Below are 24,969 nucleotides of genomic sequence, written 5' to 3'. Positions count from 1 at the left end.
GCTTTACCTGACACCCTCAGGGGATGGCTGAAGGATGCTACTCAATTTTGGTCACAAGCCCTATTTATGCAGGTGACATCCTGGACCATTCAGCAGCAGAAGGACGGTAGTCTGGAGTTGCCACATACAACCCATTTAGCTATACAACCCATAACAACATGAAGATGTGGGAAATCAGGGTCCTCTCTCCCCACTACGCAGGGGTCAGAGAAGTGACACTAAAAGTGTCATGTAACTTTTGAAGGCAGCAGTGAAATCACAACCATGCTAAGCTGCAGGGACAACTAAGTCTTGAGAGAAGCCCATGTTTTCTCCTTTTAGCAACACCATGAGATGGCCAGCTTGAACTCCCTTATCACCATGAAATGATGATCCATCTGACCATCCTGGATCTGCATCCAAGGCTGCAGAGGAGGGACCCACTTCTTTCCCGGTCCTACAGAGGCAGCACAGACATCTACTTTAGACAAATGTCTGCCTGGGCTGGGAAGTTTCTTGGAGTACAATACCAAATAATGAGGGCATAATGCCCAAGCCATCTACTAACATAACAGCCTTGGTGAGCTCACCTGTGCATCCCAACGTGCACCCTCCATGAACAAACCATGGATGTAAGCCCCTTCCCGAGGAGGACTGGCAAAATCTTCCCGGTTCTTCTTTGTCACATCACACTGCAAGGTCATCTTGTCCAAAGGCCACTGGTTCTTTCTGGCTGTGGACTGCATGATGGCTGTCAGGAACGACTGAGGATTGAAGAATCCAGCAAGCCACACTGAAGAAGGCAACAAAAAGTCTCCTGTCCATGTCTCCAGCTCCTTGATGCGAGTGAGGAGGTCAGCAAACCACATTCCCAGGCTGGCCGTGGAAGGATAAGCCTTCTTCGCCCAGGACTCAGGCACCATGTCCAAGAACAGGGCATTCAGCAAGTTCTCCATGTCACTTGTCATGGTCAGTTCTCCCTGGGTAAGAGAGGGCACAGTCAGCAGCAGTAACATTTAACCTGAACAGAACCTGCTTGGCAGCAGAGACTGAGCAAGTATGGAAGAGCATGGCACTCTACACTGTCCCTAGTGTTCCCACACTGCAAATTTCTTCATGGGTTTTAGGTTTTCACGAATACCATCTACAGTAGCTTCATATTCCCACAGCCTCATCTCCCCTGTTGTAAAAATACTACTTGGGGAAAAAGCTGTGTAAGGGTGACAGCGAGCACAGCTGTCCTTCAGCTGCCCCAGTGTTGGTTTTGCTTCCTCTCATTGACTGAACATCTTTACAGGACACACTGACAGAGATGCAGAGCTCTTTCCACCAATGCTACTGGGGCAGCTCTCTGGTAATCTACTCCAAAATTGTCCAATTATTTGTTATACCAAGTCCTATCCCCCTCCTCTCCTCCACCTCCCCATTCCCCTCCTTTATTACTTTGCACTGCAAGTCTTTCTTTTTGAATTCACATCTTGCCTTCAAATGTAATCACAGCTTCTTTCACAGCAGGGGAACACACAACAAATTAAGATATGATTCAGCCAAGTGGGAGATAGAGAGTCTTGACTTTTCCTCTATCCAGCAGATCACAATTTTTAAAGCTTTGAGAAATATGCATCAGGTTGGCCCAGACAGGAAAAGAGGTGGAACATCACTGCACAGTCAAAAAAGGGGCTCTGCATAATGGCATCCCTCTTGAACTGGTACTCTGCAGTAGGGCCCCAGCGTCTGCTAGTTGATCATTAAGAAAACCCCTGCTGAGTCCAGCTGAAATTACCTTCAGCCCATGCAAGAGCTGCCTGGATGGCAGTGCTGCAGCTGACAGAGGCTGGGAAGAGCTGCAGCAGTCTGTGGGGCACAGGGATGGGGTTCACCAACTGCTGAGAACAGCCTGCAGCTGCTGGGCCTTAGGGGTGACATGCCACAGGGCACAGTCCCCAGGAGCACCTGGAGCAGCTGGGGGAGAGCCAAGGTTAAGTACAGGCTGCCAGATGGACTCTAAGACTGCAGCACTGTCTGCATGCTCATGTTGGTGGAAGACCTGTGCCACCAAGAAAAGAGCTGCAGGAGGTGGTCAGCAGAATGTTTAGCATCAGAGATGGTGAGAAAGACCAGCAGGATCTTCTCTGAGAGCCTCCAGCTACAACAGGAGACAGCGCCTGGCCGTGGTGAAGGAAGGGCAGAGTCTATGCCTACCAGGTGGGAAATGGAGACTGTTACGACCAATGTTGGAAGCTCATGACTTCCAGCAGTGGGAGGAAGGCTCCTGCTCCCCCTACAGCTGCAAAATAGGCTCAGTGCATGGCTAGATGATGGGCTGGCAGCCCTGCCCACCGAAGCACCCATGATGGCAGCACAGGGCAGAGCAGTGAGTGACAGCAACAGCTGATCCCCTGGTGCTGAGCAGAGAGGTCCCCTTCTGCCAACCTGTCTTGTGGCCAGGGAACCTTTGCAGCATGCTGGGAGCTTGGATTCAGGACATGCCTAGAGATACCTGATGGTGGGAAGTAAAGAAGATGGAGCCAGATACTGTTCACTGACCAGTGATGGGACAAGAGGGTGTGGGAACAACTTGAAATACAGGAAATTCTGCTGAAATACAAACTGTTTTACTGTGAAGGAGGTCAAACACTGGCACAGGTTGCTCGGAGAGGCAGTGGAGTCTCTGTCCTTGGAGATACTGAAAACCCACCTGGGAATGGTCCTGGGCAACCTGCTCCCACGGAGCCCACTTGGAGAAGGGGAGAATTGGATCTGCAAATGCAGGCACAGCTTGTGATGTCCTTCACAGTTTAAACCTTTGCATGCTCCATGCTGAGATAGAGGGCACGACACACCATAGCAGTTTGGAGACATAGTTAACGCAGCATCCATTATAAATACTTACTTTTGTCCCCTTAACATTTTGCTAAAATTTATCTGACTTACAATTTCTCTTTCCCTCAGGCTGAGTGTTTTTGGAAAGATTAACTGAAATCAGTTGTGCTATTGCTGAGAACGAGGGCGAGGGAATTGGGTCAGTCTGCTCACATTAACAAATTCCAACTGTTCTTTCACAGGACTTCAGTGCCTCCAGCCACGAGGGCAGCAGAGGTGCCCTTTGCTGGGGCAAAGAAAATCTATGAGGCTTTAGCAAAAGTTGAAATCCTTTTAGAGCAACCCCTGACACGTGTTTAGCAAAGCTTGTCAGTGTCCAGCAGTTAAAAAATCTTTGCAGTTTCTACCCTGACCATGCTGTCTCCCTGCAGAGCTCTGATCTGCAGGCTGTACCTACAGGCTCCAGCAGGCTGAGATCACAGCCAAGGGCCCAAGCAGGCAGCAGGAGGGAACAAAAGTGAGGTTTCCCTGTGGATTTGTGGTGGGCAGAGATTTAAAGACTGTTTGTTTTAAGCTAGAAGCAGCAAATGAGGTCAAATGAGTGGTTTGGTGGATGCAGGACAATTTGTAGTTAGTCCTAAACCAAGAGGAAGAGCTGCATCTGCCTTTCCAGAGGCACAGCCACACAGGGAGCAGCCCACGTTCCCATTCTCCATTCCTGTTCGGTGGTTTTACACTTGTGGGGAACCTCCAAACTGCAGGATGCCTGGTAAAAGGTCTTTAAAGCCCCGAGTAATTCTGAACAACGTGGGTCAAACACAAGCAGGTGATGTTTGTTGCATAGGTGTTCACTACATGGTGGTAAAGAAACATAAAGGCAGCGTGTGCCCCAGGCATTTCCTCGGAGAAAGCCAAGCTTTTTCACTTTAGAACACAGTCTAAGAAAATTAAGTGATCTGTAATTAAAACTCAGACGACAGAGAAGTGTGGCCATGTCCGAGCAGAGGGCCCTCACCCAAAGCTACGGACAGCTATCCCTGTTCTGTTGCTCAGTAACTTCTGCTGGCACATCAGCTCTGAATCCCACTTCAGTTCCTTCTCCATCCCTGTGCCATGGGACATCACCTCCTGTCTCAGGAGAACTCAGACCCCAACAGGACCGTGTTTCCTGTCCCATAGGCAGCTCTGGTTAGTGCCACAGTGAGACCATGCCCAGAGTTGGTGGCCAACGGGTCACATCAGGACACAGACCCACAGGACCTCCTAGCAGGGACAGGCAGAAGCATTCCTCACTCTTGGAAAGGTTTTGTAGCGGGTAGAAATACTGCAAAACACACACAAGCACTCGGACCGATTCAAAAACACAACCCTCATGATCATATATCCTGTCTAATTTTACTTTCAGGAAACAAATGAATTAGCAAATGTAATTCTCAGGAAAGCTTGAGAAAAGCAATTTTTAAAGCCTGTGCAGTCGAGCATACTTGTTGGAATCTCCTGCGAGGGTTCAAAGCATGCAAAGCTGCTCTCTCATACAGTTGCCCAAACACAATTACGCATACATTTGCATTTCAGATGCTGAATACTAAAGTGCATCCGGAGTGATTCAAGTTACATTTTTTTTTCCCCAAACGCTGTGAGTAATTTTCATTAAAGACACCCTTGAAGGAAATCCTAATCAGCCTGCAGACATTCCCTCAAGATGAGCAGACCATTGTCACAAATTGTTTTCTCAGTTTGAGGTTATTTTCGCTCCGTGCAGTGAAATGCCAGCTAGCCTTACGGAATTTGGTCTTAGTGTACCCTTTTACAATATTTATTACCTTCATTTTGGAAGCTTATCCTTCACTGAAGCTGCAAAATAGAAAACCTGCTCAGCAAATGGCACTGGATGGAACATTAGCACATGGGGGTTTCAGCCCAGCCCCTGGCCTCACCAAAGCCACCAAGAACAAAGGCCTTGGAAACACAACGTGCCAGTTATTTTTGATGGCCAGCAGTCTGTTGCAATTTCTCTTCCTCTTCATGGGATGTCTACTATTTTTGGGCCAAACAATCGCTTTCCCTTATACAGACACAATGAATTATTCAAAAATTCAGATTAGCTGTGACATTTCCAAATCACCTTCCTTTAGCAGACAGCCGGGTAAAAACAATAGGACTGCAAAAAATACTATGCTAGAAAAAATGGCATTGCTTCCTCTGTGTTTCATTTGTTCTGTTCTGAGATCTGTGCCTCCTGTCGTGTAAACTCTCCTCCTCTGAGTGCTGTCAGTCAGGACCACAATGCAGGAGATTAATGTGCATCCTGTAGAAGCTGCTCTCAGAAGGAGCAATAAGAGTAGGATTCCTCTTCCAAACTGAGTGTGGAAGTCAGGTTGGGACAGCACCTGAGCTGTTATGTGACACCCACAGCACAGGAAGGGCCCTTGGGTGATGCTGGGAGCAGCACAGGCCATGCACGATGTCCAGCTCAGCCCTGCAGGGACCCATGCAGCCTCTGTGTACAGACACAAAAGGATCACCCAGCAATGGTATCTCAGACCCTTCAGTATCCTCAGCGTACTCAAGATTGAGAAGTGGTAACACAAATCTGTACATTCTCTCTGTACTGTTGGTCTCAGAACCCCACCATCTGGGGTTGCTGGGACCAACACATGTAGCCCTCAGCACTGCCTTTGCTGCAGATGCAGTCCCACTTCCCTGCCATGATTCACGGTAGAGCTTTGGGGAGAAATTGGCCCCTCTATTACTGAGGGGGCACCGGGCTTGGTTTAGTTTGGAGAAGAAAAAGCTCTGGGGAGACCTCATTGTGGCCCTCCAACATTTGAAGGGAGTGTATAAGCAGGAGGGGGAACGACTGTTTATGAGGGTGGATACTGATAGGACAAGGGGGAATGGTTTTAAACTGAGACAGGGAAGGTTTAGGTTGGATATTAGGAAAAAGTTTTTCACCCAGAGGGTGGTGACGCACTGAACAGGTTGCCCAAGGAGGCTGTGGATGCCCCATCCCTGCAGGCATTCAAGGCCAGGCTGGATGTGGCTCTGGGCAGCCTGGGCTGCTGGTTGGTGACCCTGCACATAGCAGGGGGTTGGAACTGGATGAGCATTGTGGTGCTTTTCAACCCAGGCCATTCTATGATTCTATGATTATTGCCTGATTTCCATGGTATACAGTGCTTCTGGTTTATTTAGGCCCCTGCTTCCCCTACCAATATTAAACAGTTTACCCTTATCCACACTAAATCTAATCACTACACATTGTCCAAGTCATATTTAGAACATGTTTGGTGCTGGAGAAGTGAAACGTTAAATCACTTCTTTCCAACTGTCCCAGGAAACAGGATTTCCAACTCCACTGCCTCATGCCATAAATAAAGGAAATCTGTTTATAATAACTGACCACATAAATATCAACCTATTTTAAAATGAACTGCATGTACCGGGCCACCACCAAACATACATGATACGTCTGTTTCTTGTACCAAGCCAACAAGCATCAGTGGTGAATGCAATGCAATGTAGAAGTGCTGTGCCAGCACTGACCCAGGCTGCTGGGTTCACAGTGCCCAGCATGGCCAGAATTTAGCTCAGTCTCACCTCTGAGGTGAAGCCACCTGAAATCTCAAATCCAGCACCTCTGTGTGCACACTGCAGATATGTTGTTTGGAGATCTCTCTCTTCAAAGGTGCCCTCAGCAGAGGACTGGCACTGCCATGCAGACTCAGGGCAGGTCCTCCACGCTCCCCTGTCAGCCCTTTCTATGGGGTCAGGACAAAGCACTTGCAGTTCCTTCAAGCATGATGATTCCTATGCACTGCAAAGCTGAGATTTTGGCAGAATAGGATGACAACCTGCCTTTAAGGAAATCATGGAACAGTGACTGCCCTGTGACTGGTGTCCTTAATTGCTGCTCCACACCATGAAATCATCCAGAGAGCAAGTTTGTATCAGTGACAAGGAGAAGGCATCAGGGTAGCTCTGAAGCCACCGGCTCTGTGCTATGACCTCCAGCCACCATTCTCTGACTAAGGGACATGCAGCACGCTGCCACTGCAAAGAATCTTTTGGGGTGACAAAGTGAAGGAGAAAAGCTGCTTCAGGCTGCTGGGGAAGGCCCTCGTGCACTGGCACAGCAGTCTGCTCTATGCCAGGTTATACTCTAATGGGAAGGCAGAAGCCTTTGATATCTGGTGCCAACACGTGCCCAGGAGGGAGTTCAGCAGATGACTTCTCCTAGCATTGCATGCAGCCTCAAAGCACAGCCCTCTTGTGCATCCCATGGAGCCCAGAAGCTTGCATATTACCTGATATGTCCTGTCAGCCCCAGAACCCTTCACCGTTCCCTGTAAGCAAAGGCCAAAACCACCACCTACAGAGTCACAGAGATGACCTTCCTGGATCAGAGTCTAGCTTCTTACCAGGGTGGAGAAGTAACCATGCATGGAGCAATCATGGACAGCACCTCCACAGGGTCAGCCATTCCCTGACCCTCCCCATCTCCCATTTGCAATTGACTTGTACCCAGCTAGGGGAGTTTTATCCCTTGCAAAGCTCCTGGCTTTTTAAGCCTTTTTGTCTCACAGTTGTAGGTAGTCAAGTGTCCTTACACATGACCAATCTCTCATTTCAGCTTTTGCTGAAAGGCGTTTGCCTTTAATGAGACCCTGTTACAAGTTCCCCCCATTAACTGGACATTTTGTGAAAAGGTGTGATTTTTTTGGCTAGGTTTTAAGTAGGCTATTTCTCAATTTCTGCAAGAACTATTGTTGCTGTGCTACAATACCAGGTAGACGGAAGTGCCTGAAGCCATTGTTACTATGTGCATCTTTAACCCCAGCCAGCTTGTGCTCGTGGCTCGGGGACAATGTGCCATTTGAAATCCATCTGTGAATCCTTCCCCATGGAGTCCAGTGGGCTTTGCAGCTGGCAGTGCTGAATACAGAGTGTGACCCTTCCTATTCCACAAGCTTCCATTCCATTCCTACCTTCAGCCCCAGGTCCAGTTCCTTGAGAGAGCTCTTTATTTCACTGGTGAGGCTGTTCATGCGTTCACATTCCTGGAAAGCAACCACAACATACGGTGTCCTCTCTTCCACCTTTGCCATCAGTTCTGCAATGTTAAACTCATCCGTCAGCTTCTCTAGCATCTCATCCAGAAGAGCTTTCACCTGCGTGCCAAAGGGAGCGGAGAGGGTTGTTAGTGAATGACCTGTGGGGCTTCTCCAACTGACAGCTGTCTGAACACGGGATGAAAACTCCATCTGCCAGTTGCTGTCTCCAAAAACAATCACTGTCAGCTACGCTGGGCGTCGCACCTTTCAAAGACCTTGCCCCATCCTATTAAAATTCAAATGCTTACAAAATTAATGTCAGATGAGATGTGTTCAAAATGATGGCTTAAAAATGTCAGGGTGACACGTAATGTTCTTCTCTCTCCTTGGGTCTCAAGTCTGCACTCTCACTTCTTCTAAGGTCAGACTCGATGCAAGAAGACTGATGGGGCTGTAATCTCAGCTGAGCCTCAGGATAACTGAGCTCATGAGCTGCTTTTCTGTGGTATATTGATAGAGAGAGGCGATTATATCAAACTGAATTTTAAGCCGCGTTCTGAACTAATAGAGCTGTGGAAGAAAAGTGCAATGAAACAAAGTTGTTTTCAGGTCACCAACTCAGCTCGGTTTGGAAACCAAGTTGATTTTTCTGGAGTGCGCTATGCAGTTACATTTCCAAAATCTGATGTACAAAGCTGGTGAGTGGGTGACAACAACAGCTTCCAGCCACTGCCAGAGGCAGCCCCTGGGTAATTTCATTGCCATGCCCTCTGACATTCATATTCTGACCCTACTCTGATGCACTCCCACTGCTGCTCTCCCAAACCCTCCACGCACACATCGGAGCTATGAAGAAATGACGAAGTGTGGGCTGCTATTGCAGCCAGTGAGGTGGCTGAAGCTGAAGCTAAAGCTCAGCTGGAAAAGCTCTTGAGCTGCACCTGAGGTGCAGTATCAAAATACCCTGTAATTTGAAATTCCCCTGCAAATCGCTCTGGCTCTGATTTTGTTCACAACAATGATGGCTCATTTTCTCTAATGTGGCCTCAGAAGCTTGTGGGAGTAACTGGACTCGTCAGAGCCTCAGGAAAAGGACAGCTTCCCAGCAGCTCTGTGCAAGATCTCTGTAACCACCTCAGCTAAATAAGGGGCTAGAAATCCTCAAATGGGGGAGTGGAGAGAACTCTGTCCTCACTCTCTTGCAAGGACTGAGTGAAAGGGGCATGGCCAGTGCCAGTCACAAGTCAGGTAATGAGAGATTTCGCTCCCAGAAGAACATGAGCTGTGGGAGCATCCCCCAGGCAGGAAGCAGTGCAGCAGAGCCATGCTCAGCTTGCCTCCAGGCAGCTTCCCTCAGGGATCACAAAGCCCACGAGGGCTCCCTGGCTGTCTGCAGGAATCTGCAACAAAGCCAAGCCCTGTGATGCCGCCGGATCACCCACTGATAGTTCTGCTCTGGCCAAGGAGCTGAATTGTAATTAACTGGCAAAAAGAAGGAGAATTATTCCCATTTGAGCGTTTTCTTTGGCTTTGCTAACTCTGGGTTAGAGTCACCTCACCTCAAATTCCAGCACAAACTGAAAACTGACCATGTCCACCCCTTCTGAGTGACCCTCAGGCAAGGACAGCAGTGCCCTAGCAGCACAGCAAGCCAAAGGAACCATGTGTGAAATCAGAGCCTTCACTTACACTTTCTATTAGCCACTCATTAATTTGCAGGACTTGAAAAAGAAGACTTAAGTCTGCAGAAATCAAAAACGGAGCAAGTGTTGGCTGGTTTCAGATGCTGGTATGAATGCTAGAGCCAGATTTTAATGAGCTGTGAGTTTCAAGAGGAAGAGCTGAGATCAGTCTGAGACACGGGCACAGCGGATGGGCTCGGCTGGAAATGAGGAATGACAGAGCCCCTGGGAGCTGGGCGGGACGTGGTGCACGGCAGATGGTGTGCAGAGCTGTTGGAATGCCAGTCACAGCCTGGTGCATGGGGACCGGTGGCTCAGAGGTAGGGGAGGCCACAGAAGGTTTATTTGCAACGTCTTTGCAGGATGATAATGAAGGCACTGCAGTTCAGGGGGTAATTAAAAGCCACTGTCCTATTACTGACAATACTCCAATTACATCCCACTGCGGCAACGTTCTGCATAATATGAGGCTGGCGGTTTTAGACACCCGGTTTGCATCTGGCAAAGGCAGAAGACGTTACAGCAAGCAGTTGTGAGACAGACCTGAGCACCGAGGGCTGCTGAGGAGCAGGACAGCCAATAAACACAGCCCCTTTCTCAACCACTCTCACCGTTTCTTCCCTGGTCACCACTCCTCCTTCGCCCATGCTGCTGTCGCGGGGCTGCATCTCCAGCACGACACGGAAGAGCTTCTCCGAGCTCTGGGTAAGGAATCCAATCTCAGCGTTGGGGTGGAGGCCATAGAGATAAGGAGACTCCGGTGGCAGGGTGTCATCTATGTACTGCACACGGAAGCAGAGGTCAGATACAAATGCAGAGCGCTCAGCACTTCAGAGTTCACGGGACTGAATTACTGCCCACCAAGAAAGTAAGCCCTGGCTGACACCACTCTGCTTGTGGCCTTGAGCCCCACAGGACAAAGGAGCAAACAGTTGTTTACAGAGAAAAGAACTGCTTTTACTCCTACTGTGAAAATCTGGTAATTGCTCGAGTTTGGCTTGGCTACATCTCTCAGGCTCGGACCTTCTCTAGCAATTATCTGCTGTGTGTTTCAGCATGAATATTCTGAAATCCCTTGTGTGAGTTTAGCTTCCAGTAGTTAAGTTTTATGAACAAAACCAGCCTAATACACCTATCCCTGCTGCCGCATTTGTGTACAAAGAACAGATGAGATCAGTAAGTGGATCACCACGACCCGACCTGTCAGCGCTTCTCATCAAAACTGATAATAAAAGGAGCTTGAAGGGGCCACTTTAGCAAACAGTACGTGGATGTAATTTTCCAGGAGCCCTGCTCATGCCTCCAGAGCCAATAGCATTCATGCATGAACAGAATGAGCCCATGACGAAGTAGCAAACTACCATTAGACTTGGTTTATCCAGGGGATTGATGAAATGTCAATGGAAACAGAACATAATGGGAAATAACAGGAGGTGTGCTGAAACACTGCAATCCTATTCACTGCCTCCTAAAACAGATTATAGGGCAGTTATGGAAGGCATTACGCTTCTGTGTATAAATAATGCCAGAAAACAGAGCTTACCTGATGATAGCCATTATAGTCCATGTTCCCTGGGAGAGGGAATCCTGGAGCAAGGAAGAATTCTCCCTCCAGCATTTCTGGCTTAATAAATTCTTCCAAATAGGTCTTGCAAAGTCGTCTGTCCCAGTCATCCGTAATGTGACCTCCGTACATAATCTCACCAAAGAGGTAGCGTAAATCATCATATGGGACCTGCAGGATGAAGCAGGAGGCTGTGACAGAGTTCAGGCAGCATCGCTGAGCTGCAGGCTACAGCTCTAGGACTGATCTGCTCAGTGAGTGCTTCCATTGCACTGTTCCAGTTTTCTAAGTAAACAAACATTAGGCAGTAGTTACGTCCTGCCCAGGGAAAACAGCATCGCAGCACAGACTTACGCAGCTTTCCACTGAAATGCAAATTTATTCTAAATTCTATTAAACCAAAGACCACTATGTATTTCCAGTGAATACAGACCACAGGCGCTATTTGATATCATCTGTAAGCTGCAAAAGTTGTTGAAGTTTCCTGCCTCACACCAAAGATACAACAAACTGTGATGTTATAAAACCAAAGGCACCAAGAAAATGACACTTATGGAAAATCTGCAGGAGTTTCAGCACGATCCAGTTCATTACTGGAGGTAAAAAGCCACCAAACAGCAGCCAGCAAGCTGATCTAGTCCCCAGTCTGGTGGGTGGCAACCAGCCCATGGCAGGGCTTGGAACTTGGGTGGGCTTTAAGGTCCCTTCCAACCAAAGCCATGCTGTGATTCTATGAAATAGCCCACATCCATTTACTCACCTTTGAGCTGGCCTCTAGGTAGTTATAGAGCACGTTAACAGAGATAGTGAGGTCTCCAGTGTTGAAGGGGTAGGATCGGTTCCAGCCCTGGGGACCAAACTTGCGCCTTTCTGCCACCACAGCATGGAAATAGCAGAGGGCAAACAGGATGCTCTTGAACTCGTTCTCCCGAGTGCACATCTCCAGGGTATCCTGCAACACAGGCAGGGAGGCAGAGGTAAGTCCACAATGCCTCCCAAGTACACCGGATTTCAGACAGCTGCGAACTGATTTACTCCACGAGTTCATTTCTGCATAACCTACATGCCTTCCAGTTCTCTGAGACAGTGGGTTTCATCACAGATTTGCTGGTAAATTCCATTGCATACTTTCTGAATTCATGTTTTCCTTCACAAATCAAAGAGACATTGTAGTCTAAGAGCCAGGATGAGAAGGAAAGCTGCACCCTTCCAGCGCCAGGGTGTGCCCCACATCCCACATCAGGGAGTTGGAGAGCCACTGCAGATGGGGTGACAGCCCTGTGACACCTCATGCCCAGGAGGATGAAGGAGTACACTCCATTCTGCCTCTTGCATACATAAGGTTTCTTGGAGCAGTGTTTTTCTAAGCCACAGGACTGAAGCAACAGAGAACTCTTGCAGGACAGCAGTGCTTGATGCTCTGCACAAACCCAGCCCAGCCATGTACTGTAGCAGCACATGTGCTGATAGCACACCAAGGCAGAGGCAGGAAAGACTTCCAAAAATCTAAGCAGAGAGGACAAAATGCTTGCAAAGAAAAACAAAAAACAAGCACCCACAAGGTCAGCACAGCAACTGGTGCTTCCTTGCCAGATTTCTAGGCTATGCTTAAAGCTGGAATACTGACAAAGCAGTAGGAAGAGCTCTCATGGTGTAAGGGCAGGAGCCTGAGTCATTTCATCATTGACAGTGCATGAAGGAACCAGACCCCAAAGAGCCCAGAGGGAAGTAGTGTGTGATCAAATCAGCAGGCAGGACAGGGGCAGCCTGGGCAGCCATGCCTGGTCCTGGTATGTGGAAATCGCTTCTATGGGATAGCAGAGCCAAAGAACAAGGGTCTGGAGGTGAATGCACAGCACCTGGGCCAAAGTTCTGTTCTCATGGATGGGTCTGAGACCTCATTCTGTGGCTGAAGCTTGGTGGATGCTTCCACTGCTCCTGCCCCTGCTCTGCATTGGCTTGAGCAACAGATCCCCTTTCCTGTGACAGGAGAGTGACAGCATGCCCCACATGCCTGTAGCAGCACAGATCTCCCCAGAACCAGGAGATGGATGTGTTGGGAAGGACAGACCCACACTTCCATCCAGGTCTCTGCAAACCCTCCCCAGGAGCAGTGTGTTCAGTGTGCCGTGGCCCTGACGTGCACTGAGGCATAGACCTGAGTGAGCAGAGAGCATCCTCCCTGCCAAGGACAGACCCTTTAGTCCAACTCTGTTATGCAGTAAGCACCACAGAGGGCACCTGTGTGGACTTTTCTCTATCATCTTCACCTAAAATAATGCACTTTGTTAGACCTCTCACCAGCTGCAGAGCTCAGGGTCTCTGCTGAACAGGGGGAACCAGTTGCTGCAAAGTGTACAAGATGTTGACTAACTGCATAGGAGGACTCAGAACAGCTCAGTTCCTGTTTTCCCCTTGATGAGACTGGACTCTGAGCTCCCTCCACTATCATTAACCTGATGAAGAACAGGTTTTTCATTTCAGAAAATACCCCTGGACTTCAAAGAGAGCTTCTCGGAATGAAAACTGAGTATGAGACCTTTGCAGGCTCATTGGCCTCTCTATTTGGCTGTGCATTTTTATTTCAGCCACAGATCAGAACAATATTCCCCCACGCACAATAATGGCCCTTCTCAGTGGCTTTCAGCTAAAAGCTAAATTTGAACATGTATTCTGTACAAAGCAAAGAAATGAGGTGTAAAGGGGCTCCACCCACTCACTCCAGGATTTGTGATAAGAGACATTTTATAATACTCCGGCAATTTAGAAAACGCTAATTACTATCTGATTGAAACGAGCATGGGCAGGATGAAAACGTTACTTTGGATGAAGGCTCTCCCCTCCCTCATTCTCCAGGACGTTTCATGGAGTTCAGGACGATAAATGACAGTATGAATGACAGTAGATAAAAATGGAATAATCTTCTCCGACTGCTGGCATTAATCCTTGTGCTGTGGCTCCCACTCTCATCTCTTTGGAGAGCAGCTCCTACACTTGAGACCCCCCTCATATCATTTCTTTGCCACATGGAGCAGTGCCATGGGTCCAGCGCTGGCTGGGGATGCTCCTGCCTGATCCCGAGTGACATGGAGAGAAAGATGTGCCCTGTGTGCTCCTGATGCAGCCATCAGCAGAACGGAGAGGCCGGAGTGATTGCAGTGCCACAAGGAGGCAGGCAGAGCGGTGGGAGCTCCTGCAGGCCCTGCTGGATGCTGTGGTTAGCAGGCAGGGTGCTGCTGGGAGAGCTGCATGCCCAAGGCAGCATGTGTGAGTGAAGGTAATGGGCATTTGGGGCAGCAGAGTGCAACGGTCCATGTCTTTCGAAAAGGAATCATCATAAACGCGAGCAGTTAGCCCTTAGCCTTTGGGGTCATGCAGAAAATGGGCTGGGCAGAAGTGCAGCAGTGATGCATGACAGCTCCAGCACCACCTGGAAGCCCAGGCTGCTCCGGGAACCACTATGCTGCTCCTGCACAGTTTGTTGTGTCTCACTGCATGCACTGAGCCCTGCCCCCTGCAGTCACCAAGAGAAGAAGAATATTTGCCCATCACTGCCACACACTCCGTTTTCGTGCCCCCTGCACAGGATTCTGCTGCACCCCTGCAGCAAAGAGCAGGGATAGCAGGAGTGTGGCTGTGTGATAACCACGAGCTGCATGCAATTAAAGGAATTAGCAGCCTGCCACCAGCCCCAGCAGAAATTAACTATGATCACCATAGAAGGTGAAGTTCAGGCTGCTCTCCTCTCTGTGTCTCCAGGTGACAGATGTGACATGCCAGTCACCAACCCAAAATGGAGGGACACCACCACAGAAATCAAGTCAAATCACGACAGAAGTGTTTCCCAAATGCTGCAGAATCATAGAATAGAATCACAGAATTGCTCAGGTTGGAAAAGACCTTCAAGATCATGAAGTCCAACCACAACCTAACCATACTACCCTAACTCTAATGACCCACCGCTCAATCATGTCCCTGAGCACCACATCCAAACGGTTTTTAAACACATCCAGGGATGGTGACTCAACTGCCTCCCTGTGGAGCCAACTTTGATTCTGTAACAAAACACCCTTTTTAAGAATCATACATGAATGACAAATGCACAAACTGGGCTGAAATCCAACATGCTGTGACCTCCTGCAAGAAGAAGGCTGGCCAGGAATGCCCAAGTCCTCCATTGGAAAATGGAAAGAGATCTGGAGAGCAGAGGAGGGCGTGAGGGGTCTGTGATGAGAAGAGATCCCTGTGATGAGAAGGGTTTGGCGAGGTCCCCCCACGTCCCACTGCATGACTCCAGCACCCACCAAGCCCCCAGCCTGCCCAGCAGGACGGCCCCTACCTGGTTGAAGTTGTCGAGGGCTTTGTGCAAGTTGGCGTGCATCCCGGTCGGTGGCTCGTTGGTGATTTTGATGGAGCTCTCCAGGATGCCCTGCGGAATGATGTGGCTCTCTGGGCACGGAGCTGGCTCTGCGCTAATGAAGACACGGAAATCCCGATGGCTGCCCTCACTGTGCTGCTCCAGCTTCTTCTCCAGAGAGCTCAGCCACTTGGCCACCAGATGGATGTTCTAGTAGGGACAAAGAGGACACCACTTAATCGATCCCCCCATTGACACCCAAAGCCCACTGGGCATGAAATCCATTGTGAGGACCAGCACCCACCGGTGCCCCGAAAGGCAATACTTGCCACAAGAGACTCTCTGTGTAATTCACAGCCCCAAATATCTTGGCACATCAGTTTTAAATTCAAACCAATCAATATAAATGACCAGCAATTAAGCAAGCCATTTTGGAGTCATTTGTGTTCTTGGGGCTGATAATACTCTGCTCATTACAGTTATGTACGGCTGATGACGTAACGTTATTTCCCCACATCTGCCAAGCCCAAATTAAAACGTTTGTTAATTTTGAACAGAGTAACAGTGAGGATCCTCAATACCATAAAGTGCAAGTTAGTGGGGGAAAGTTCAAGCAAGTGGTTTCATAAACACCTTTAGCATAAAATAATACATTATTTGTGCAACTAACTACATCTCCCTGTCAGAAAATTAAGCAGTTTTATGCAGAGATGATAAAATGGATACAGACTCGCCTTGTTTTGCACATTGCTTTCTAGTTTCCAGGCAAGAAAATAGCTTCTCTGACAATAGGAACAGGTCGGGTTCCTGGGCTAAATCTCCTGTAATGTTAAAGTGTGGTGGGTAACCCGAGGTGGCTGTGCTAACAGGCACTCTGGAAGGTGATTTATCCCATCCAGAGACAGGACAAGGATCCTGCTAAATTTAAATTAAAAGCAGATGCCAAGAAGATAAACTGCTTGCAGGTGGCAAGGAAATTACATAAAGGAACCATATAATAGGCTTAGAATAAATATATATCACCTATAAAAAGGATCGGAAAGGAGCTCTCATGGTTAAACAGCAGAGTAATGGAGACTATTAAGAGTAAAATGACATTCTTCAGAGAATGGAAATCGTGTCCAAATGGGAAAAACTGAAAACAGCACAAAATCCAGTCCTGGTACGGCTGAAAGAGATTTTAAAGAGCCATCTTCTGAAAACCATAAAAACTAACAATAAAACCTTCTTCAGAAGCCAGAAACACACCAGAGAGCCTATGAAACTAAAAGATGAGCAAGGTGCACCTGGAGTGCCCAAGAAAGGCAAGGCCACCACAGAACAGCAGAATGTATTTGCAGAGTGCTCCCCGGGGGCAGTAATGCTGCGTGTTGAGCTGGTGGCACCTCTGAAGGTTCTCCACCCAACCTCCTGCTCAGAGCGGGCTGCCCAGCACTGTGCCTCTGGGGTCTTGGAATATGTTCAAGGGTGGAGACTCCACAACTGCTCTGTGCTCAACCGCCCTATCAGGAAAATAAAGGATATTATGTTTAAGGGAAGTCCATCTTTCAGTTTGTGCCGCTGCCTCTTGCTTTTTCCCTGGGCACCGCAGTGAAGAGCCTGGCTCCATCTCCTGCACTCATAGCAGCACACAGAATGGCCTGGGTTGAAAAGGACCACAGTGACCATCCAGTTCCAACCCCCTGCTATGTGCAGGGTCGTCAACCAGCAGCCCAGGCTGCCCAGAGCCACATCCAGCCTGGCCTTGAATGCCTGCAGGGATGGGGCATCCACAGCCTCCTTGGACAACCCGTTCAGTGCATCACCACCCTCTGGGTGAAAAGCTTCTTTCTAATACCTCCCCTATCTCAGTTTAAAACCATTCCCCCTTGTCCTATCACTGTCCACCCTCATAAACAGCCGTTCCCCCTCCTGTTTATATGATCCCTTCAAGTACTGGAAGGCCACAATGAGGTCTCCTCGGAGCCTTCTCTTCTCCAAGCTAAACAAGCCCAGTTCCCTCAACCTTTCCTCATAGGACCTTTCTTCACTGCCCCGGCACCACAGGATTTCAACCAACTCATCACCCCCCCCAACCCCTTCATGTGACAGACTCTCCAGTCCCTTAATCACCAGACAGACTCTTATACTGAAGCAGCAGATGAAGAGATTTTAGGATAAATTAACAAACTAATAACAACAATTTACTAGGACCAGATGGTATGCACCCTAAAGAAACTCAGATATGGAAGCGTTGCATTACTGCTCAGTATGCACTAGGCAAGCTGGCAGGAGCTCTAATAAGCAATGAATTAGCACATAGTGTGAATTAGAGAAAACCAGAAATCTAAGATTTCCAGCCCATTTTAGGTAGCAAACAGGGGATGTCCAAATGTGAGCCTGACACCATGAACTCCCTTTGTATTTGCTAGAAAGGTAGAGTTATCTCCAGAAGGTCGCTCACCATATGCCTGTGTCTCTTCATGTTTAGATCTTAATCTGAATCAGATCCTTATCTTTCACCTAACAATACTACTGCAGTCTTACAGAAAACAAACAAACAAACAAGCAAAACCAAAAAACAAAAAAACAGACCCAAACAATTAAGCCATAGGAAACAAGCTGGGAGGCTACTCATAGAGTTGGAGCTGCTTACTGTATTCAAAAATCACCTGAAGGACAGAATGATTACTGAGCTGACAAAGTTAGTCATAAGACAAAGTAATTCCAGGTGGTAAAAATCAAAACTGATGGTAAAGAATTGCAAACGTACGCCATCATTCTAAGTGTCTGGCTATGATGTGGCAGAAGAAAGAAATTCAGTGTTGATAGATGCTGTGATGCACACAGAAAACTAACCCTAGCTATATATATGTAGGCAATAATGTATTCAAAATTGAACTCAGAGAAGAGATCTCGGGGTTCTCATGGTTATACTCTGCAGATAACAGTTCCATGTTCATTGGTGTGACAGCAATCAAGCATCAGCAAAGGAACAGCAAACAAAATGGGAAACATTATTATGCCACTCTATGAAGGCATGGTGGGCCTTCATCTTGAATGCAATACCCAGCTCTCATTTCTCTCTCCCAAAAAGCATACAGCTTCCACAGAACAAGGCACTAAATGGATCCGGACTTGCCAATTAGGAGAGAGATATCAGGGTGGAGGTGATGAATGAGGGATAACAACGTAGGGATGAACAGAGCAGTACTTTTTCACGTGATGCATAACTAAATTGCAAATTCATTGTCGCAGGGCTCTGTAGAAGTTGAGATGATCACAGAATGAAGCTCAGCTTCAATTCACAGACAGAAAAACCACTGCATGCTTACCCTAACTGTGCACCCTTTCCCTCAGATCCTGCATCTTCCTCCTTACAGGCAGGGAACTGGGCTAATAGCTTTCACTCTGACCCAGCACAGTGTTTTTATGGACTGATGGCACACAGGAGCACCAAGACTTGTGTGCCACCTGTCACTTTTGCAGAAGGACCTTGTAAAGGACTGATATACTTACATTTGCTATCTCAACCATGCTTTTTTTTGTCCTACCTATACATATATGCAGTTATCATGGTGAAGGTTGACTTACAGGCTCCTAATAGCGACTGCAGTGTATGTGGATCTGAGCCCCAGCTCCATAAGCACTGCAGCTCTGCCCTACAAGCAGCTGGACCAGCAACTCCTGTCCCACCAACCACAAAGCCAGAGCTCTGGGCTGCTCTGTGTCATGCAGGCACAACTGCAGCCCACACTGCCTTCACAGGTGCTCTCTGCCTCTGGATCTGCACCAGTTTTCAAGGGTACTGGCAAGGTGCATGCCTGCAAACAGATGTCTGCAGCAGAACCAATCCCAGCAGAGCATCACAGAGAATGTGGATGATCATTTCCTAAACAAGGTGCATGCACTAAATCATAAACTAGCACAGCAAGTGTGCAACTGCATTTAAAGACCACAACATCTTCTAAAAATGGGTGCTTAACTATTTCCATTTCCTTCCTCTCTGTGGGGCTGCATATAAAGTGCACCGAGAACTCAGGGAAAACTCCTACCGTCTCCTTGCCCAAGACTCTACATGCAAGTATCAACCCCCTCCAGTTTGGTAGCTTCAATTTGCCCTCTTCTGCACAAGACTTTATGGGATTGTTCCAATGAAATGGATTTTGAGGTGCTGGGAGTGCGGAGGAGGAGGAGGACAAAGGAACCATGTTCCGAGAAAAGCCTCTCCATAGTAAACAACGGCCATATGAAGAGCAGCAGACAAAATGCAATTATAGCTGGCTGTTAGTGCTCCATTGCTTGTCTGATGCATTTACAATTTCAAGAGACAAGGTAATTCCCAGGATCCAGGCAACCAACACACTCTAGAAGTTCAATAATAAAGCAAGAGTGGATGAAAACAAATAACCAGTGTGTTTCCAACATCTACAGAGATTTAGTAATTTGGGAGAACAGCTTAACAGAATAGCATAAGAAAAACCGAGCATTAGGTATCAATTTAATCACAGACTGTATACCTGATCCTTTTATTTTCATCTTTAATTGGTAGTTTCTTCCTTCATCTGTTTTTATGGTGTTAGAAGGCTGAAAAATAATTGCTTTAGCTTGTGTTGACATGACACCAATGACCATTATCTGTCAGCATCGCTGCCTTCAGTATCTCAGACAACTTAAGAAACACTTCTAATCTAATGATAATCAAAGCATTTGTGTATTATACTTTTGTGATGGAAGGGGTGGAAAAGAAGCAGGAAAATATAGATTGGTACTAAGAATTCATGATTTAATTAAATGAAAACATCTGCAAGACAGAGGTGTTCAAACATGGTAAATTCTCTTTTGAAAGGACAGAGATCCCATGGAGGGGATTCAGAGTTTTGAAGAAAAATTAATTCTCAGTCATCAGATAACACAACTTGACAGAACATGACTAATGACAACATCTGCGGTCATCATAACTCTATGTTATGTCAATTACCAATAATGGCAGCACAGAATGCTGCACTGACACCAACCACGGCTGAGCGACTTGTTTATCCAACAGCCCCCTCCCCTCACTCACTTGGAAACCTCCTGCTGGTTTCATGGGCTGCCTGTAGCTCTTCTTGGCAGATAGAGGAGATAATGAAGCCCTGACCACTTCAGGGCTCGGGACTTCACACACTGCCAGTAGCATCTCCCTAAATCACACTGCACAGTTTTGTGTCCTCCCGATTCCAGACGAGCCCCAGAGGACACATTTACCCCAGGCAGCAAGGTAATTCATTGCTTTATTACATCTTTTCTTTGCCAGGTTTTGAGGTCTGTGAAAGAGCTCTTGTGTGAAGGACAGCTCCCTGGCATCTCACGTCTTTGTCTGGCTACCATCTCAAATCCATGGGAGTGTTACCCCTCCTTACGAATGGGAAGATAAAGAAGCAGGTGGGAGCCAAATCCTGCCAAAGGAAACAGCTGAAAAGGAGGTAAAGAAAGAAATCTGAGATATCCTCCCATGACACTGACCACTACCACTGCGTCACACTCTGCTCTCCCCACTTTGCATCCCAGGGTAGGAGTGATGGAGCAGCACAGAAGGGTCCATGGCAGGGCTGGGGGGAACGTGCAGGAACATGGGAATGCCAGAGGTTTCTCTTTGGGAATTCACTTCCAAGCACCTCTGTGTGCCTGTACTTCAGAAGGCAGGACATATATCACAGGACGCGAGTGTTCCTATGGCAACCATCAGAAATAGCACCACGTATATACAAACCAGCACACACTCCATGATGCACTCCCTTTGCTGATAGTGACTGGAGATCCTTCACAGCTCTGAAGTGGCTCTCCTCGCCTTATCACAAATCCCTGAGCAGTGGGAATTAGCTGTTGGTACAAAGCCTCCTCCTCTTATGAGATGCTCTCAGAAAACAGTCACTGATTTTACAGCAAGTGTGAAAGCTGGGCTTGGCAGCCCAGAGACAGCCCCAGTACTTTAATTACACTGCATCATGATGGGGTATATGAAAGGATGGGGAGGGGGAAGGCACTGCTCCCTGGCTATGATTACTCCCAGTGGTGGCATGAGGTTTAACCACACAAGGTCACAGAGTCATAAGGGTTGGAATGGACCTCTGGAGATCCCCTTGTCCAACATCCCCCTAAAGCAGGTTCCCTACAGCAGGTCACACAGGAAAGTGTCCAGGCGGGTTTGAATATCTCCAGAGATGGAGACTTCACCACCTCTGCTACAGTACCCTGTCACACTCAGATGGGACCTCCCCAGGGCAGAGCAGAGGGGAAGGAACACCTCCTTCGCCATGCTGGCCGTACTCTTTGTAACTCACCCCAAGGAACCACTGGCCTTCTTGGCCACCAGAGCACACTGCTGGTTCATAGTCACCCTGTTGGCCACCAGGACACGTAGGTCCTTCTCCACAGAGCTCATTCCCAGCAGGTCAGCCCCCAACCAGTACTGATGCACATGGCTGTCCCTCCCCAGCTGCAGAACTCTACACTTGCCCTTGGCTCCTCTCGGCCCACTGCTGCATACTCGCAGGAAGGCTCCATCCTCCTTCAGCCAACGAACATGGGAATGCTGCTACAGTACTCAGAGAACAAAATGGATAAATACAGGCCTTCCACTTCCAAACTGCTGCTGACATCTGCTTACAGGCCTGTAGCTCAACATGGAGAGGGGCCATACCAGAGCACAAGAAGCTTCTGTCACCAGAGAGAAGCTGGTGTTCAACCAGCTGAGTAATTACAGCAGCATTCCTGCCTACTTGAAGTCTTTGGACTTCAGTACCTACAGCCTGAGGCTTTTCAAGCCATAATTGCATGGATAATGCTTAGCAGGGAAGAGCACACTTGGTCCCTGCAGAGACAGGGCTGCCTTAGCCCTGCATCCCTTACTGTCTATGGAATCCTTCCACACACAGCCCCAAGGAGGGACTGCAGCACATAGCAGTGTGTCCAATAACTTCATTGTCCTTTAGCCTCACCTTTGAACATGCCATCCATGGTGTCGATGCATAGCCCTGTGATGCTCCCTGTCACCTCACCTGGGCTGGCCAAGCTTGATGTCTCTCCTCATCAGCTTAGCCACTAAGAAGTGATGAACATGATGGCACTGCTCAGCCTTTTGCTGCACTGGAAACTTTACATTGCTTCCCACCTTTTGCTTGTGGTGACAGACACAGAATCACAAAATCACAGAATGCTTTGGGTTGAAAGGGACTTCAGAACCTCAGTTCAAACCTTCAATCCTCTGCCATGGGCTGGTTGCCCTCCACCAGTTCAGGCTGCCCAGGGCCCATCCATGGCTTTGGACACCTCCAGGGATGGGGCACCCACAGCGTTCTGGGCAGCAGTGCCAAGGCCTCACTGCCCTCCGAGTAAAGAATTTGTTCCTAACATTTAAACTAAATCTCTCCCCTTTTAGTTTAAAACCATTCCCCCTTGTCATATCACTATCAGACCATGTAAAAAGCCACTCTCCCTCCTGTTTATAAGCTTACTTTAAATACCGGAAGGCTGCAACGATGTCTTCCCAGGACCTTCTCTTCCAGAGCCTGAAAAAGCCCAGCTCTGTATGCCCTCATCAACTGTGACCACAGCTCCAAATGAGAACATGTACTCCTTTTCTGCTAGAAGTTGAGCAAAAACAGGCTGATCTATGACCCTCCTGCTGAACAAGGTACAGAGAAGGCTGATACAAATGGAGAGAGGAGCAGAAGACAAAACCCAAAACAGGCTGGCCTGAAAATTTAGCAGCACTTCCAGGATGCCTGCAAGCATCGGACAGTCCTACAACAGAGGTTTCCAGGGCAGTCTTATGACAACACCAAAGCTGCAGTATCTATATAAGCATTAAAAGACCAACAGAAACCCAATTCCATCCCAGAACAATACCTGCATTACCTGCTGGTCTCTAAGTGGATTTGCAAGTGGCAAAACTTGTGGATGGTTGCTATGACATGAGGTGTCTGATAGCCAATACATTTCTCTAACAGAATGGAGAAAAACTCATGAACCAGAACTGGAAGTAGAATGGGTAATTCTCCTCTTATATACAGCTAGGAATGAAAGATACTGTGGCTGGAGGAAAAGTGATCCCTTCTTTACTGAAGCAGAGGCTTAGTGTCAAATGTCCGTGTGTGCCTAGAATGGACAACACATCTCATACAGGACAATATTTCTCGTGCTTGCAGCTAAGTCTAGTGGGGAAGCACAGAAAATATCTCCATTGTGTCTATCATGCAGAAAGAAGTGGTCTGCCAATGTCTGGGTCTCATACAGTTTTGCTCATTGTTTTTCAGTTTAGTGAATCTGACTCACATGAATCTGACTCAGTGAAGCAATACCTATGAAAATGGAAAGATCCTCAAGAATTAAATTAACTTAATCGCAAAGAGAGGGAAATGACATTTTAGCTAATGGATGAAGACTACAATTAAATTGGGAATGTCTAATGTCTGAATTCTTCTCTGCATCAGTTCATCCAGATCTGCAGTTATAAACATGTAAACAAATGTCATTGTTTCTTTGCCAGTAGGTTGAAAAACATCACTTGGTGACTGCAATGGCCACTGCCCTGGGAAAAAGCTTCAGAGCAGGGCTAGAGAGGGAAACCCAGCCAACACAGCTCATGCTAGTATATTCTTAGTGCTCTCTGATGTGCAAAGTTCTTTTCTCCCTAGGTACATGAGATCGCATGCATCAGAGACCTGACCTTCACATCTCCTATCAGTTTTCCTTGTTTCTGAGCACTGGGTCCAGCAGAGAACCTTCCCTCCTCAGCTCTTCCATCAACCAGATGGAGGATACTGCCACCAATGCACTCCATAAACTTCCTCGATTCAGTGCCCCGCTGCATTGTCCCTCCAGCACTTATAGGGTGGCTGAAACCCCCCATGAGAAGTGGTGCCAGTGCCAGTGAGGCTTCCCCACTTTCACCTTCCACAGTAGTCTTCAGCAGAAACCCACCATGGCCTCACCCAGACTGGTCTGCCAAATGACCTCCTAAGCTCTCAGCTGACTTTTCACCCACCCATAGGCATTCCTGCTGCTCTCCATGCATGGCAGCACTCAGTGAGCCATCCCAGTGCATCTGTGGGATTTGGACCAGATGGCAGCCCTACGGCTGCATGTGGATCTGAACGTTCTCCTGTTTGTTCTCCTTGCTGCGTGCAAGATGCTGGAGCTCAGTGCAGCTGGATGTGACCTCTACCAAGGCAACTAGGAAGGTGCAAAGCTTTCCACATGGATACCCTAGAAAGGAGATATTTTTCCCCCAGGTATCATCCGTCAAAACATTAACAGACTCAGTTGGCTATCTCAGCTTCCCAAGTTGTGTCTAGAGAGAACAGAAGATACATCTTACCTAGGACTGGCCTGCAAGGCAGGTGCTCACGGCTGTTGACAGGTATGCTGCCTACAACAGGCTTACCATACAAAGCAGATTTGCCCTACATCTGCATGCTTTGACGAGACTTCCCACTCTGCTTTCATGCAATCACAGCAGCATGTGCTGTGGTGTTAACTGCCTACAAA

General features: G+C 47.9%; 1 protein-coding gene across 1 annotated transcript in view; it reads right to left on the bottom strand.

Annotated features, from left to right (window-relative positions):
• Positions 1–24,969, bottom strand: part of DNAH9 (dynein axonemal heavy chain 9) — a 179,819-nt gene that overhangs the window by 6,296 nt on the left and 148,554 nt on the right. The window contains exons 63-68 of the mRNA XM_415585.8: positions 15,442–15,669; positions 11,863–12,054; positions 11,082–11,273; positions 10,150–10,320; positions 7,791–7,973; positions 570–959 (exon numbers count right to left, since the gene is read on the bottom strand). Coding sequence (XP_415585.6) covers positions 570–959; positions 7,791–7,973; positions 10,150–10,320; positions 11,082–11,273; positions 11,863–12,054; positions 15,442–15,669 — 1,356 coding nt within the window. The remainder of the gene's footprint in view (positions 1–569; positions 960–7,790; positions 7,974–10,149; positions 10,321–11,081; positions 11,274–11,862; positions 12,055–15,441; positions 15,670–24,969) is intronic.

Source organism: Gallus gallus, chromosome 18 (assembly GCF_016699485.2).
Source record: "Gallus gallus isolate bGalGal1 chromosome 18, bGalGal1.mat.broiler.GRCg7b, whole genome shotgun sequence".
NCBI lineage: Eukaryota > Metazoa > Chordata > Aves > Galliformes > Phasianidae > Gallus > Gallus gallus.
This window is presented reverse-complemented; position numbering and strand designations above follow the sequence as displayed.